This window comes from Notolabrus celidotus, chromosome 7 (assembly GCF_009762535.1).
Source record: "Notolabrus celidotus isolate fNotCel1 chromosome 7, fNotCel1.pri, whole genome shotgun sequence".
NCBI classification, from domain to species: domain Eukaryota; kingdom Metazoa; phylum Chordata; class Actinopteri; order Labriformes; family Labridae; genus Notolabrus; species Notolabrus celidotus.
In genome coordinates, this window is record NC_048278.1 from 652607 (window position 1) to 669591 (window position 16985).

At 39.1% G+C, this 16985-nt stretch overlaps 1 protein-coding gene across 1 annotated transcript; it reads right to left on the bottom strand.

Annotated features, from left to right (window-relative positions):
• Positions 1–315: 315 nt before the first annotated feature.
• Positions 316–16731, bottom strand: cxcl12b (chemokine (C-X-C motif) ligand 12b (stromal cell-derived factor 1)). The gene is made up of 4 exons (XM_034688906.1): positions 16519–16731; positions 13608–13725; positions 7084–7167; positions 316–3815 (listed from the first exon to the last, which is right to left on the bottom strand). The coding sequence occupies exons 1-4, from the start codon at positions 16586–16588 to the stop codon at positions 3779–3781; spliced, it is 309 nt and encodes a 102-aa protein (XP_034544797.1). The 5' UTR covers positions 16589–16731; the 3' UTR covers positions 316–3778.
• Positions 16732–16985: the final 254 nt, after the last annotated feature.

The window sequence follows — 16985 nt, forward strand, 5'->3', positions numbered from 1 at the left end:
GGTGGATTAAGGTGGGGTCAGACTGAGTCTTACCCTGTCTTGAAGTTGGGTCTCTGTTCATAATTTGAGAAATGAGCTATCCAGACTACACTGGTCTTTTGAACCAGGCTGTAAACATGTTTATTTCTGCTGTAAAGATCGTCTTCTTTGAATTGGTGTGCATGTGGTTTCCAGTACTTCTGGAGCCAGCCTCAAGCGGATCCTCCATGAACTGCAGTTTTTAGCACTTCCGCATTGGACTCATATTTTTAGACCGGAGGTTGCCGCTTGATGTAAACACAACCTTTGACAAATAAAATACACACACATGGTTGATTTAATTTAATATGACTTTATTGAAAAATGTCTGGAGTATCATGGCTGAAAATACTTCCTGTTTACAAACAGTGACAATGAGAGAGCAATACATCTCAGTTATATGAAGAAGCTGCCTCTAAAGATATTTCACATTCTCTCGGGGTCCAAAGCAGAGTACACGACACGCACTCACTTTAAATCAAATCTTATAACACCTCCATGTGTATTTGGTCCGAATGATACAAAAAGAAACTCAACGTTAAGTTATAACACTTTTATTTCTTCCATTAAAATATTAGTAATGACAGAACAACTGGTAGCAGAGTTTTCTTGTATCTTTTCCCTGTTGTTGAGATAACTCTTAAGACATTAATGATGTAGCATTTAAGCTAATTTAGTAATGTGCTTAATCAAACGAGTGTTATACTTTAAATTAATGTCTATTTACCTCCATTATATTCCTGGGTAATAGATGAAACTAACAGGATCATTGCGCCAGTAGCTGCTAACTGATCTGATTATCACCTGTAATCAGGCACTCAGCACACAGACCACTTCAAACTACAGGCCGCTCCAGCAGTGACCACGAGCACCGGGACGTCCAGCGCAGCTTCAGGAGAAAAACAAGTTGTAATTTTGCGGCGTGGCAGCGGGTGAGTGAAAGTGAACAGAAAGCCCGGGGGGTGCTGGGAGTGTCCTGATTGAAAGCACATGTTGGTCTCTCTTGGATCTCCGCTCTAAAGGTTTGGTTCTGTTTTGGCTCAGCGCTCCCTTTGACACATCATACATCAACTTCAGGAGAAGTGTTCAAAAATCAAATCAAGGGTTTGTAAGGGACGACTTGCGGGTTGAACACAATGACAGCAGCTTTTCTGTTTTCAGTCAGTGTGTGATGGATTTCACAGACTTTATTCAGGTCACCTTTGTTACATGTCAGAGCGAGTGTTACTCCGGAAACAGCAGAGAGGAAAACAAACCAGGGGGACAATATACGACTTGTTCGGCTGAGTTTATGGTAACACTTCCCGGTAACACAAATTTTATACTTCATTAATGCAAAGTCATGATTTATTTAATGCATGAATTCATGTTGGATTTCTCTTTAATTTCACTTTAATTGAACCAATATAATCTCCATTATGCTTAAACATTAACAACTAGAATAATCAGCATTGTTAGATTTAGACTACTTCACTCCTAAAAAATAGCTTATGCCCTGCAAGACTGTTAATATACGGCGGAGGATGAGCGCAACTGAAAAAATAAAATAAAAACTAAGGTCCATATGTTTTTTTTTTTTATTGTTTTGAGAAAAAAAGTCAGAATTCTGCATTTTTTCTCAGAATTCTGACCTTCATCTCAGAATTCAGATTTTTTTTCTCATAATAATAATTTAAAAAAAATGTAACCTTAGTTTTTTTTTTTTTTTTTTTTGTCAGCGATCCTAATGCTCTTCTGTAGTTAATATGTTAAAAAAATGTGGATATTCATTGCTTTATTATCGTTTTATATTTTTTAATCAGAGATGTTTTAAAAATGCATAGTCATAAAATAAAAGTCTATATCCTGCTATGTGGTCCATACTGACTAGAATATGAAGTTTCTGTGAATTAAGATTGCTTAACTCAGTGGCCTAACAATGATAACATAGCTGTTTCGCAACGGCATCACCTGCAGACATTTTGCAGTGAGCATGCTGCCAGCTGGAATAGCACTAAAACAAATGATGTCAGGAACTATTACCCAGACTAAAATAATTCATTTCAATATGTCTCCTTTTTTAAAACTACAACCATCTGGCGACCCCCGGATATGATCACACCATCCCCTTTGGGTTGGGACCCCAAGGCTGAGAAATATCAAAGGTGAACTTCATCATTAGTTGATGGTGATACGTGCTACATTAAATAATCATGATTTAGTAAAACTGAAGTATCCATAAATTATAAAATGTGTCCCCTTTTTTGGAAAGTGTTACCAGATTTTTTTATCCACTTTGTAAAAAATTAACTGCTTAAAAAAATGAATAAACCTTTACAGTATTTGCAAAATTCCTGAAAGCATTGACTGTTTCTTGCATGTTATGGACTATAACCTTCATTTAGTAGCTTCTGCCTACTGTACATTGCATTAAAAAAAGCACTTAGTAAGATTATACACAATATAAAAATAAAACCATTAAATTTAAAGACACATCTGATAATAAAGTGGCTCAAATATATATAAAAAAGAATAATCAAAAACCTTCTTTAGCCACCGCTAGTGTTCCCTTTGTGAGATCGATCGTTGAGCTGTTTAACGTGACGACGTCGTACTTTTCATTCCTCCCGAGGACGCTGTCAGTCTGAGAATCCTGCAGTGTTATTAACAAACGTGTAAAAGTGAATGGATGTTTTTCTACATGTCTCTATCAGTGAATGAAAGTAACTCTCTTTAAAGTTTTACATGTTGAATGTGTTCCTGTATAAATATTTGGTCTCTGTTACCTGACGTGTTGAGTTCATAAAAAGCTGCTTTTTAAGTGTTTTATTAACTTCCCTGTCAGCGTGGCCTGAGCGTAATATCAGCTTTCCATTTCATTTTCCACATCAGATCTTGTCGACAGCGCTTTAAATATTTAGTGACATATAAAGGAATAACTGTGTTTAATTTAAGACTTAGAGTTCTTTATATCTCATCTTAAATTGCATAAAAATAAACAGTGAAATAGAACAAAGTCGATGGCTCTGACTTCTCTTACTGAATATAGCACCATGAAATCAGTGCTTGGTTCTACGCAGTGTGTGTGTGTGTGTTCAAGCATCGCCTGCCCTGATTGGTCGTTGCTTCTGACCCCTCTTTTTTTGACCATTGACCTGTCATTCTTGGTGCAATGCCAAAGTCACATCAGAAGAATTTTTTCTCATTAAAATGTGAAAGCAAAGTATTTTTTATGCTGTGAAAGTGAAGATAAATGTATGGTTGGTCGTTTTAGGTTTGGGTGAACTCCCCTCTGGTTTTTTTTACGTCTGTGAATGAAACACGTCTTCAGTTTGAAAAACCACATTTAGGTGATTTAAACAAAACCAGCCAAAAGCTTCCTCCTCAGGGGCCTGTGTGGATGTTCGAGCAGCTCGTTTTTACAGTTAATTTGACGGGGAGTGAAGCTAGCATTACCCACAAAGCCGTGTATGAAGTCTGAAAATGCTATTCACAGACTTGCTTCATGTGAATCACATTCAAACACACACGCACACACACACACACACACATATCTGTGATGAATGAGTCCCGTCTTTCGTGGAATAATCGTGGAGGTCCGGGGGTTTTGGGTGGCGTGCTGTGTACGGTGCAGTTTGGCGGTGAAGTGCTGTTTCTGCAGGAGGTCCAAAGCGGTGGACGGGTACATACAGCGTGTTTTCATACATCCATAGCAGTGACAGGGAGGTATACAGGCTCCACCGTGGGTCTCCAGGTGTGACGACACACTCGTCTTCTTCACTTAGTTTTTCTTGTTGCGCCTCCTGGACTTCTTCACCCTGAGGACAGATTTATGAGATTAGTTACTGTTGGTAGTTTCTACATTTTAGAGGGACAACAGATAATGTTTTATAGTCATATCAAGCATACTCATGAATGACTTATAAACATAGATTTTCTGCAGTTTTAAGGAACAGTTTGTTTTTTCTGAAGGGGGTTGTATGAGGTATACTATTTGGTAATAGTGAGTGAGTCACACACAGAGGAGAAAGCGGGCAGAGAACTGACACGGAAGCAGAGCTACACACCGCTGCAAACTCGATCAATTTAATCAATCAATCAATCAATCAATCAATCAATCAATCAATCAATCAATCAATCAATCAATCAATCAATCAATCAATCAATCAATCAATCAGACTGTATTTATAAAGTGCTTTTCATACAATGACATTGTAACACAAAGTGCTGTACAAGAAAAACAACTTAAAATAGAGTAAATTAAGAAAAAGATCCCAGCCCCGACCCCAAACCCACCCCACAATCCTAAGGTTAACAACACAATATGCAAAAATAGTAATAAAAACAATAAAATAAATTAAATAAACAAAAAAATTTTTTTAAATAAGTTGCTGAACGAACTGAGGAAACGCTCTCATGTTATCTTAATGAGGAAACACTGGAGGTAAAATAAGATGTGAGACTTAAAATAAATAAATAAATAAATAAATAAATAAATAAATAAATAAATAAATAAATAGATAAAACTATTAAGAATAAAAATAAAACTTAGTTAAAAGCAAGACTAAAAAGGTCGGTCTTGAGTTTGCCTTTAAAAATGTTGATGCTCTGTGCAGCCCTCAGATCCTCAGGCAGGGTGTTCCACAGGCGTGGGCCGTGATAATAAAAAGCTGCCTCACCGTGGGTCTTAGTTTTTACGTTTGGTACAATTAAAAGTCTGCTACCTGAAGACCTGAGGGCTCTCACTGGCTCATATGATAAAAGCAAATCTGATAAATAAGAATGTCCAAGACCATTAAAAGATTTAAAAACCAATAAAATAATCTTAAAATCTAAAAGATACTGGAAGCCAATGCAGGGACTTTAAGATTGGTGTGATGTGGGCTCTCTTTCTGGTCTTTGTCAGCATTCTAGCTGCTAACCACATAGTTTAGTAAATTTTAAAATGTGTGTGTAAGGATAAACAAAATTTATTCAGTGCATTACTTTCCGGTCAGAAAGCCAATTTTTAAGCACTATTTATTTATCGCCCTACGTGTTCCTCCACCTGCAGCGATCAGCAACTGAACAGCTGTTCAGGTCTGCAGGTTTTAAAAGAGACAGAAAATTCAGCCGAATTAAAAAATGAGGGGTTCATGAACTGTATCTTTCAGAGGAAGAATGACACTCAGTGGACTAAAGAAGGGAGGGGAGAAATGTCTGTACTTGGTGGTGCAGGAGGAGTACATCTGTGAATCAGCGTAGAAGCAAAGTGGCTTTCTGACGCCAAAGTAAAGCCCTAAAAATGTTCTAAATATAGGGTACAGTGACACTGACATTCATGTTTTGGTGGGATTCTCTTAAAATGAGCTAAATTACATGATAAAGTTGACCCTGTCTTTCTGCGTTTAATAGCCTAGATTCTTTGCTGGTTCTCTGCCTGCTTTTTTTTTTTTTAAATAAAGGGGCCAAACTGTAGGAAATGTCTTGTGGCAAGAACCTCATAAAATCCCACTCAAACAAATAAACAGACAAACAAACAAACAAATAAATACATTAATTAATAATGAAAAAACCTATCCCTTTAAAGAATATTTTCTAATAAACAACAAATGAAAGTTGTGCAAGCTCATGACCCCAATACCTTCTTCCTCTTTTCATTTAAAGGACTTTACTGCTCTCTAACTCGGGTGTAGGGACGTATTATCCAAGTAGTATAAATATAGGCCTATTCCTTAAAAACTGTAATCTGACCCTTTAAAGTATTTTTTTTTTCACAGTTCTGACTCATGTTGTGTTGCTAATGCTTTGTTTTCACCTGTTTATGATTTGTCTTCCTCTCAATAAAACACTGCTTTGCTTCTAGTCCAGTCTGGTAAATCTATATCCTATGAGAAGCAATAAACGTCATTTTTCTGAAAGGTTGAACCTGTAACTATTTTCCGGTGTGTTTTTATTTTCCAGTAGTTTCCATGTATCAGTGGAGACCATGAACACGCTGCAGGGCGCTGCTGAAAAGAGACATTCTTATTAGAGCGCTCTGTTCATGAGAGGGGCCTCATGTGTTAGCAAACAGCTCTGATAGGCGAGCGTGTAGCTTGAACATGAAGCTTATGTGTAACTGTAACTGAACATGAGAGAGGGTGAGGCTGACGGAGAGCAGCCGTACTCAAACTGAGCAGAACTCCACTCGATAAGGAAAAGTAACACACGAGCTCACACACAGAGCGTGCTCTCATTGAGCTGTTTGATTTCTAACAGGTGGATTTTGTGATTTAACTCTCACTCCATTAATTCATGACTCTTATCAATAAAATAAAACATACTTACACACTAAACTCTGTTCCCACGCTTAACCTCAATTACTTTAACTCTAAAATATTTCTGAAAAAGCTCAGAATCCATGGAGGAAGATCTGAACACATTGCTGCGTTGACACTCAAATCTCTGCATACGTTACGCTGCATGTGCCACATACAAGCATTAATGTTCTGCTCTTTAACATACACAATAAACAATAGCTCATAAATCCTCAGTCATCACTTTACTGTTTGTTTTCACATTGCTCTTTAAGTGTTTATGGTGTTTAAAGAAGCAGACGTGCAGCCTGGTGATAATCACCACCAGACATGTTGGGAATATTTCTTTACGAGGAATGCTCACATTTTTACTGAGCAGCTCATTAAAGCCTGAACGAGCCGCTGCAGAGCTTTTATTTTTCACTCACAATGCTGCTCCCAGACTCGGACAAGGGATTTATGCAACAAGAGAAGGGAGTTATGTGGAAAATGCTTTTTAGGAAACAAAAGTAATGCTTCATAAATAAAGGCACTCACACACCGAGGGGGTAAAGATGTTGAAAATGTGAATCTTGCTCAGCTGAAGTCAGAGTTTATGAGAAAGAAGGAAGCAGGCACAGCAGTGACAGATTTATCTCTCCTCTTACTCTGTGCTAATCACTTCACAGATAATAACTCAGCTTCTTACATCAACCACGTCAGAGAGGAGCTGTCAGCAGGAAACTGAGACAAACGCATTCGTTATGTCGCTTTATTTCATCTCTGTAAACTCTGAACCGAGGGGAGAGTATAGAGGTTTTTCTCTTACTTGTTGATGGCGTTCTTTAAGTACTGCTGAAGCCACTTGGTCTCTGGGTTGATGCAGACCTCCCGGTTGTTCTTCAGTTTTGCGCTGTGAGAGGAACAGAGAGGAATTAGAGAGGTTTACACATTTAAACATGTCTGCATTTTGTCTGCAAAAGTTCACAGAACACATTTCAGTATGTCCCGTTATTTACAATATTTTACATTTGTTATTTTAATTCTCACACTGACACTGTGAGACAAAGGAAGCAGCAAGAGGTAGAGAGGGAAATAGTATTTATTTTGCTCAATTTCAAGGATGTGGACTTGAGGATATTTAATTTATTTAATAAATTTGAGTTTATTTGATTAGGACAATGCACATTAATCAACATTTCAAAAGTGTGCCTCAATGTAAATATGCCGAAATTAACACAATAACTAAATTACTTATACAAAACATAAAACAACAAGATTTTAAATTACAGGATGTCACAAGACAGTTAATAGGACACTACATGAACTGACTTACAAACAGATTTTAAATTCAAAACGTACACTTTAGTGACTTTATAAAAACAGGATGGAAGGTGAGGACAAAGCCCTGGGAACAGGCATCAGATGAGGAAACAGATTATTCATGAGTTCATGACTGGTTTGTTTAATGTGTGAGTGTTTTTTTAAAGGTACCATAGTTCTCAAGATCCCCAATATGAGCTGGTAGTTTGTTCCAGGACTGTGTGCCATTTGGCTGAATTTGGTTTTACGTCTCAGTACATCACATCCTCCTCTTGTTTGTGCTCTAGTATTTATCATATTGTGTTTTTTTGTGTGATACATTTGATCAGTGAGGGAGGGGCGAGCCCATTTCAAACTTTAAAAACAAGACAGATGTCACTATAGGTTTGAAAATTGTATCTTCACGTCTGGACTTTCATTGTAGCTAAACATGCAGCGACAGTGTGCAGGACAAAGACATCATTACGTATTTGTTGTGTGGTCTACTGAACTTTGAAAGGAACTTTGTGTAACCTCAAGGAAATGCAACCAGCAATAATCCTTAAAGAAACTAAATACTAAAAGCAAAAACAGTACAGAGGATTTTAAGCACCAGAGTTTTCAGAAACATGTTTATCCATGATTACAGAGTGCAGTTTAGAGTTTGATGCATCCTCCAACAATCAAGCACGTAAGGTTTTAACTCACAGTGTCTTCCCTTTACCTCACACCCTCCACTGTCGACTCACTAGTTTCTGTTTGTGCTCACTGTGGCTTCTAAACTTCTGCAGACCAGCCTCCTGCAGAATCTTTCAACTTAAACTGTCAAGCTAATGAATTACAACAAAATATCTACCTCCTCAATTTTCTTAAATCATATTTTTAGAACACAGGTTCAATTTTTAAAACACACAGGTCCTCAAACGCACCACTTTCATTTAAAAACAGTCCTTTTCACGGCTTCAAATCAACCATGCATTATCAGACTTAAAATAAAGGTGACATGTTTTCAGTTTGAGAGCTTCTTTCCCAGAGAAACTTAAACTTTCTGCAAGTTAAAGCTTCAGATGTAAGAGTTAACAGAACGGAAAACTGCAGCCCTTGGCAGTTTTTAATTTCTTTAATGACCGGCAGAAATGTACAATTCAGGCAATTTAAAGTGATTAAACCTAAACACACAAACCACCGGTATGACCCTTTAAACCTAAATGTGCTTTAAGTAACACTCATTATTCCCTGACGCTCTATAAAGACAGTCAGAGTGTCTGTGTGCCAGTCGGTGTTTGAACAGGAGATAAAAAGCTCCTCCCGTGCTGTGGTGTAAAAACAACATACCGATGTCTCTCTGTCAGACTTTTTAGGACTGATAAAGTTTTATAATATTGAGTTTTTTCTGACAGCTCTCTCAAACAAAAGCTCGACCTGTGACCTCCTGAATAACTCACAACACATCCCGGTTTAAAGGGAAGGATTACCCCCGCTAACACGCTGTCACTCAAGAGTAAATATCACAGGTGCTGCTGAACTTGACATCAGCTAACCTGCTTTATTTCATTCATGATCAAAGCAAATCAAAGGAGAGCAGACGTCTGATACAGTTCATGAAGGCTGAGCTCAGATAATCTCTTAAAACCTGCACACATCCTGCGACACATCCAATCCACAGGAGACACTCGGTTTGAGCTCTGAGGGGAAAAATCACAGTTCTGTTTCCACTCAGGGTTCAGTTCAGAGCTCACAGTGTGATCACAGACTGCAGTCTGTACAGCTGTCAACACACTGGACTCTAATTTCTACTATCTCTTCTTTCCATTCATGATCATAGGTGACATTACAGACATCATACGCTGATAGGAGAATTATTTACCTGCCACATGTATGGTCGGACACTGGAAACAGCTCTACACTAAGAGTTGGGGTTATAAATATAGTTTATTTTAAGAGTCTGTAGATAACTGTTCTGTAGGATTCAGTTTGATTATTGGTTTCTATCACCGTCACGTTGTTTATCAGATTGCATTTGGACTTTTGTTTGACTGGTTCGTGTTTTATTTTGTTTTTCTGCTGCTTTTTTGTTCTGAACAGTTTTAATGAGAGTTTAATTTTGGTGCGGCTTGAATGATTGAATCAAAAAGGGTTGAGGTAAATGATTTAACATTTGTTTTAAGTTGTATAAACTACTGTAAGCTTTAACAGGAAAGTCAGTTTGGAATTTGAGTTCAGGTTAAAATATGTTTATATTATTTATATAGTAACTATTTACATACAAGTTAATTAAGATATTATCTGTGTATATATGATGTTAGAATTATTTCTTGTAGTTGGGACCAAAACATGTTGAATGTATTGAAGTGGTTCTAATTGCATTTACCTGGAGCTCGGTCATCCTAGCCTCTGATTGGTTGGTTCTGTGACATGCGATTGAGTGATAAGGAAGTGTTGTCATGCCGATCCAGTGTGGCTTCAGCAAAGTGCTCTTGAGAAAGTTATCTGTCTCCATCCTACTGTTTCTTATTAATAGATTGACCCAACCACCACACATCGAACCCTCACGTTACTCTACCATTTCATTTTCAGTCGTGTAAAGATGTTTTACTGTTGCTACTCAAACGTTTTTTCAGGATTTCGATATATATTTAAAACACCGTAATCATAAATAATGTTTTTTACTTTTTGAATAATACACAAGCAACAACATCTGCGAGACTTAAGACAAAAAATTATAAACAAAACGGCTGTGTGAGATTTCTTTTGCATGTAGAAACATCTACTCTCCCCTTGCTCTGATATAATCTGGATTTGGCCTCTCAGATGATGATGAGGATTTAGTTTCCTTGTCTGGATTAGATCTTTAGTGTTAAATCTGATCTACTTCTGCATCCAATCCACACCGTAGGTTTGCACAGCTCTGTACCTACGCAGAAGCCTGACGTGCCCCACCTCTATATGTGCAAAGATCTCCCCTGCTACTTTAATTCAGAAACTCTTCATTCTATCTCCTCCGCCGTCTGCTCTCTAGGTGGAGTCACTACATTTGCCTGTGCACAGACAAGCAGAGAGTGTAATGAAACTGGTAAATGGCAATACAACATTAACACAAATACCTACTACTGACAATGGAGTATGCCTCTAAGATGGAGCAACAGCTTAGAGTCAACATGGAGGCATTGACCGGCCTTCAGACTGAGGCAGGACCTGCAGCAGCTCTGTGGTCACAGAGAGTGTGTGTTTCAGCGAGTGTTATCTGACCTGTTGATGGAGAGCTGAGCTAAATATTTAGGAGAGGATATGTCCTCTTATCAGACACTGCTGCTGAGTCTCAGATCTGCTGAAGGATGGGACAGACAGCGGGGTCTCTCCCCCCTTTCAAAACATGTGGATCTCACACCTCTGTGGCAAAAGGTCCTGCATGAGACTTAACAACCGGAGAGGTGTCTCGCCTTGCTGCTCCTCTGTCTCCTCCCTCCATCTCTCTCTCCATCACACGCTGCCGCAAATTAAACACATTCCCCCTCTCTACTCTCTGATTCCCCTCCACCCGTGTTACCCCTTAAATACTCCACCTCCCCTTTTCCTCACTCCATTTACATGCACACACATGAGCAAATGGCCCCCCACACTTAAAAGAGGCATTCAGGAGCATCAGTCCTTAAATCCCTCAACTAACGTGTGAGTCAGGAGGCCAAGAGCTCTGTAACTGGATCTGTGTTTGCTTCTCCTCCTGAGATGTCCCCCTTCTTCTTCTTCTTCTCCTCCTCTTTTAATTCTACCGGGGGTGGTCGGTTCATGTTTTCATGTGTCTCCCTTCATCCTGTTTATCTGTCTGCTTGTCTGGATGACCCACCGAGAGCCTCAAATCCTAATTGACTTGGCTGGAATTTGGAGGGCTGGAGTTCCTAGAGCAGCAGGTAGTAATTACTTCACAGCAAGTTAATACCAACAGCCTGTTAATGGAGGAGGGGGAGAGAGGGGGAGAGAGGGGGAAAGAGGGGGAGCTAGTGTTACTGGCTTTCTTTCATCTGCCCAAATAGAGATATCGGAGCAGCTCGTCTGAATGACTTCTTGACTCCTCTGGCAGATTTCTGGAGGGAGGTTAGAGGGAGTTTGTGTCCGTGTGTCCTCCATGACCTTTTGCCATTCACTCACCCCTTCTTCCAACACCCAGCCTCCCCCCGCTCTCTCTCTATTTGGCCAAAGCCCCTCAGCCATTGAGCCTTTTGGCTGCGATGCTCTGAGGCTTCTGCCATCCTGTTCTCTATTGCAAACAAATGAAAGAGGCTCCTTAGTTAATATGTTCCAGTCCGCTGACATTATGCTCCGTGTTGCCGGGCAGATTAAGGCAGGAAATAAAAAAAAGCAAAAGTATTTGCGGTCAAGAGACGCAGGGGTCAGCAGAAATACAAAGGTAATCACTTTGACCCTTCATTATTGCTTCCTTTCCTAAACATAAATGGCCCCTCGAGCTCTGGCTGTCACTGCTTTCCTCTCCATGAGTGACCGTGTTGTTTTAAAGTCAGGCCGCTCATTAGAGAAAGAATAGGAGGATATTAACACCACACTTAACACTTCTAATCTTAATATTTATTTTAAGGAGTCATGCTGGTGAAAGACAGAAGGACAGTTAAGGTGAAGCTGCTCATATACAGGATGATGAAGCACCAGGCGTTTAATACAAAGTTAAAGGAGTTAGATGCAATGTTACACAGACTCTGTGATTGTCCAATTATCAATAATAATCTGATTTAAATCAAAGGAGGCTGAACTTTAAGTTCTTTAATCAGGGGATATGATTCAACAGCAGCAGAATAATGGGACTGTTTTAGGGGAAAGGTTGACTGAAGTAAATGTGCTCTCATTCTAAGATATTACAGCAAAATGCCCTTCAGAATGATGCTTTAAGTTTTAACTCAGTTGTTGTTTTTAAAGTTATTTTGGGGCATTTTTGCTTTAACTGATACAGCTGAAGAAAGACAGGAAGTATGGGGGGCAGAGAGCGGGGGGTGGACGTGCAGCAGAGGGTTGTGTCCGAGAGTCGAACCAGGATGATCTGCTCTTCTGTGTCATATACTTTTATCTTTCTTTGCACGTCATGGGAAGCGTCTTTATTATTATTATTATTAACAATAAAGCCTGGGTACATGTTGCACTGAAGCTAACCAGCACCCATTAATCTTAATTTTTTGATACATGCTGCTTATAAATCTTCTCATATTTGTATCTAAAACTGTGTTTATGTGTACACTACATTTATTATATTGTTTTATTAGTTAAGAGTTCAGTTTTGGTTTTATTTGCTTTGATAATTTTGATTTATTTCCAATTTTGCTTATTTTATTTTATTTATTTATTTATTTAATAGTCAATTATTTAATTTTTATTTGCAAAGTTATATTAATAAAATAAAGATGATTAAATGATTATTGAAATTATTTTTGTGCAGTCAATTAAGATTATTTAGTATCTCTGTGCATACATTATTCTATTTTTATACCCACTAAACATTAATTTCAGATTTTTTAGATTTTTTTTATTTCATTGATTCGTCCCAAAATTTTGCATTGCTTGTGATTCTCTGCAACCAAAGACGGTTAAGCTGAATCTTCCTCTTTTTATCACTATATGAAGAAGGTGGAAAATCCCATTTACATGCAAAATAATTTAAATGTGACGAGGAATACTCTGTGAGCGTCAGCAAAAATATTTAGAGCAACTTAAAGGAAATATTGTCAAAATGTCACCAAAGCTCTCACACTGCCTCTCCTCTCTCTGTCCAGATAAGCACACGTGCATGGAGGCAAAATGTAAGCCACAAACCAGCTCCTCATAGACAATCATTGTACCTCAGAAAGATCTAAAAAAAAGCTGAACAGGTGCTTTGACAGTCAACTTAATGGGATGAGCATTATCTTCACTTTTAGCAGCAGCACTTAAAAAACTCCACCCAACATGGAGGTTCAATTTCTCTCAAACACTCCACAACCTAAAAGAATGAACCTCAGACACGATGCCTGCAGGTACATCAGCGCAGTAATGACGCTCTTGAGTACTCACATGACTTGGAAGGGGCAGTTGGGTGTGTGGAGGAACTTGAGCTCCTTGATGGAGCGCTGAGGGACGGTGTTGAGGGTGGAGCGGCACCAGCAGCGCTCAACCAGGCTGATGGGCTTCGCTGCAAACACACAACAGGGACATTTATTGATTAGCATAATGAAGGAGAAAGTGATGAAACCACAGGGAGGAGGAAGATTAAAGAAATGCATTCAGAGCACTGTGGAAAGAAGGTTGAACAAACATACAGAGAAACTTTATAAAGAGACACTAAGTTTTATTATTCTCTTTGATTCACAAAGTAAAACTCTTCTTTAAGCCTTGTTTCAGTCACTCACTCTCTCCCTCACAAGTTATCATTGTATGTTCATCTTAAAATGGCTAAATATAATAAGATGTGGCAAAACTGAGACCTCCAGATTATTTGAAAGAAACTAAATGTAAAGATTTTGATCATATTAAACATTTTTGAGCATAAAATATAATTTGCTGGCAAATAACTGTCTGCTTAGTAAACTCTTTTAATTGTATTTCAAACATTTAAGCATTTGATTGTTCAGTAAACACAAAGCAGTCGTTTTGGTTCAGAGCAGGATTAATTAAGAATTAACATCAGATTGAATTCAGATCAGGTTTCAAACGCAATGGCTTCTACTCTCTCTCACGATTATCTGCATCACCTCTCTCAGTGAACACAATTAAAGCATGTTTAATCTACTGTAACAAGTCTTCACAAAGTTTGGGAATGTTTGAGTTTTGCTGCTATTGCTGTGAACAACATGTTCATTAAAAAGAGATTAGCTGACCGATGCTTCACACACACTCTCTCACACACACACACACATGCATAGAATTTCAGCTTTTCACTCCTGCAGCATTCAGCCGGTCCACTCCAAAGGAGAAGGGTCCTCCACATCCAGTTTCTAATATTTGCCTCTTGTATGAGAGAACACTCTGTGGCATCAGGGCCCTCCGAGGAAATCACCTCGAGTACATTCTTAAAATGATTACAAATCACTGCCGTGCCTCCGAGGAGGCCTGTGGAGGCCCACAGGCCTCCAGACGCACACTAATACCTCTGAGTACACATAGTTATGAACTGATCAGAGCTTTCTGCTTTTCTCTTTCTTTGAAATTCACTGAAAATGATGGTGGTTGTTAAAACGCCAATGAAAGGGTGATGAGAAACACACTGCAATAAAAGTTAAAATGAGAATCAATCCTTGTGGCTGTAACGCTCTTTGCCACTCAGAACACACACACACACACACACACACACACACACACACACACACACACACACACACACACACACACACACACACACACACACACAAACACACACACACACACACACACACACACACAGAGGAAGAAATACTTGAGTCAGGCTGCAGTGTGTCAGAGATTATAAAATGTCAGAGAGCAGATGCAGATTTGGCAGATATTTAGTGAGTTGCAACAACTTGGTTTCTGGATCAGCCGCTTCCTGCCCGTATAAACAAAAATGAACCCAATAGAGTGCATCTGGTGCAGCTAAGACGTCTCTGCTCTGAGGTGCAGCATCCAACTGTTGATGAATGTGTTTATAAAGCTGCACCAAATGTTCTGCCACAAATGGCTAAATCCTCAGTAATATCAGCCCGATGACTCACACCCTTTCGGCCTCTTTTTGTTATGCTAATGAGAGGATCATTATGCAGCACGCAGCGCAGGGGCCACAAGTGAGCATCCAGCGCTATCAGCAGCGCATTGTTTATCCCTAATTAGAAACTAATTAAAAGAAAGCAAAGGGAAAAGACAAATACACACATTTAGGGCCAGCTCTTTAATATGCAAGCAGGGGTCTTACTGGGGCCGAAACAACAAGCTAAGCATAACGCAGGCCAGGCGACTCGACACCCCGGCGTGTCTCCTCTAAGGTGAACATGTGGGGGGGATTACTGCGGGGTCACTGTGGGAACTACATTCTCCTGAGATTCATGCGGGATTGTAGTCCAAAATACTGACACACAGGCGGCATCTAGAACAAGATCTCTTTTTTAAGTGACAAAAAATGATTTATATAATATACATGTTGTCTCTTCACCCTCTGCAATGCACAAGGTTTATTTTTCCAACTGATTAGCCTGTTGTCTTTTTTCTGTTTATCAGTTTGCCCTTTAATGTCTTTTCACAAATTCCCAGAGCCTCAGCTGACATCTTTATATGACATTAGTTTTCATTTTAGAAACAAAAATATCTAATTTGCAGCCACAGATAAAGACAACCACAAATATTATTTTAAAGCAGAGTATCAGAGAAAATTTTGGCACTTTTCTTAAATTTCCTCAAAGATATTCTCCACCTAAGTCTAAAGAATTTACAGATTGATTTTCTTTGGACCTTTTCTAACTTTTATCAACCACAAGTTTCCATCTTGCCAGTAATCATTAAAGAAAGTTACAAACAAATGAAAAGTTTGGGAATGAAAGTCAGTCTTTTGGAAAGGAGTGAAAGAAAGAGCTGTATCACAAAATGATCAAAGCAGTTCATCAGTGTGTGTGTGTTGAAGTTTAAAGACGACAAGAGCAACAAAGAATGACTTCAGGTGTCTGTCCTTTATGCAACAAAAAAAACTAATCAAACCAGCAAAACTCAAGTGAATAAACCTGGACAAGAACTACAGATAGGGTTCAAAATTCAGCTTTTGCTCTAATGAATCTTTGTTAAATTGAAGAGAGTCACCTGAACTTCTATTACAGATTAAATCCAGAGATAAAACACGTCACAATCACATAAAACCCAACTGATGGAAGTTTAAGCATCCAGACTTCATCATCTCTCAGACTCAGACATTTCATGAAGCAACTTAAACTCAGAGAATTTCTCAAACATGATCAAACTCTCAGAAACTTCCTCCTCATAGACTCACCGTTAGACGTTGGTACATGTGTGGCCACAGCCAGCAGAGCCGCCATCAGTGCCAGCAGCTTGACATCCATGGTGGAGGTCTCTCTCTCTCTATCTCTCTCTCTCTCTCTCCTCGCTCTCTGTCTCTCTCTGTGTCTCTCCTACAATCCAGGGCACAACTGAGACCGCCAGCTCCACTCTGCGCTGTGTTAAGTCTTCAGATGGGAGAGAGAGTGAGGGGGAGTGAGGAAGAGGGAGGGAGTCCCACTTTCTCAGGAGGGAGGGATGAGGAGAGGGGGAGAGGGGGGGTCCCAGCATGAGAGGAAAGGAGGTGAGAGGAGGGGGAGCAGCAGCGAGGCAGGAGAGACTTCCTCGATTGTAAAAATGTTGGCTGGGACTCAAGGAGAAAGTCTGAGGGGAATTCTGTCTCTGTCTTTCTCTCCTCTCACTCAACTCCTCTATTTTCATTTGTTCTATTTCTCTCTTTTT

Bases quoted from the DNA above. Each gene is read 5' to 3' on its own strand.
- cxcl12b (XM_034688906.1), bottom strand. From the start codon at position 16,588: ATGGATGTCAAGCTGCTGGCACTGATGGCGGCTCTGCTGGCTGTGGCC. The intron at 13,726-16,518 runs GTGAGTCTATGA...GTGTGTTTGCAG, and splicing joins ACATGTACCAACGTCTAACG to CGAAGCCCATCAGCCTGGTT. The intron at 7,168-13,607 runs GTGAGTACTCAA...TTCCTCTCACAG, and splicing joins AACTGCCCCTTCCAAGTCAT to CGCAAAACTGAAGAACAACC.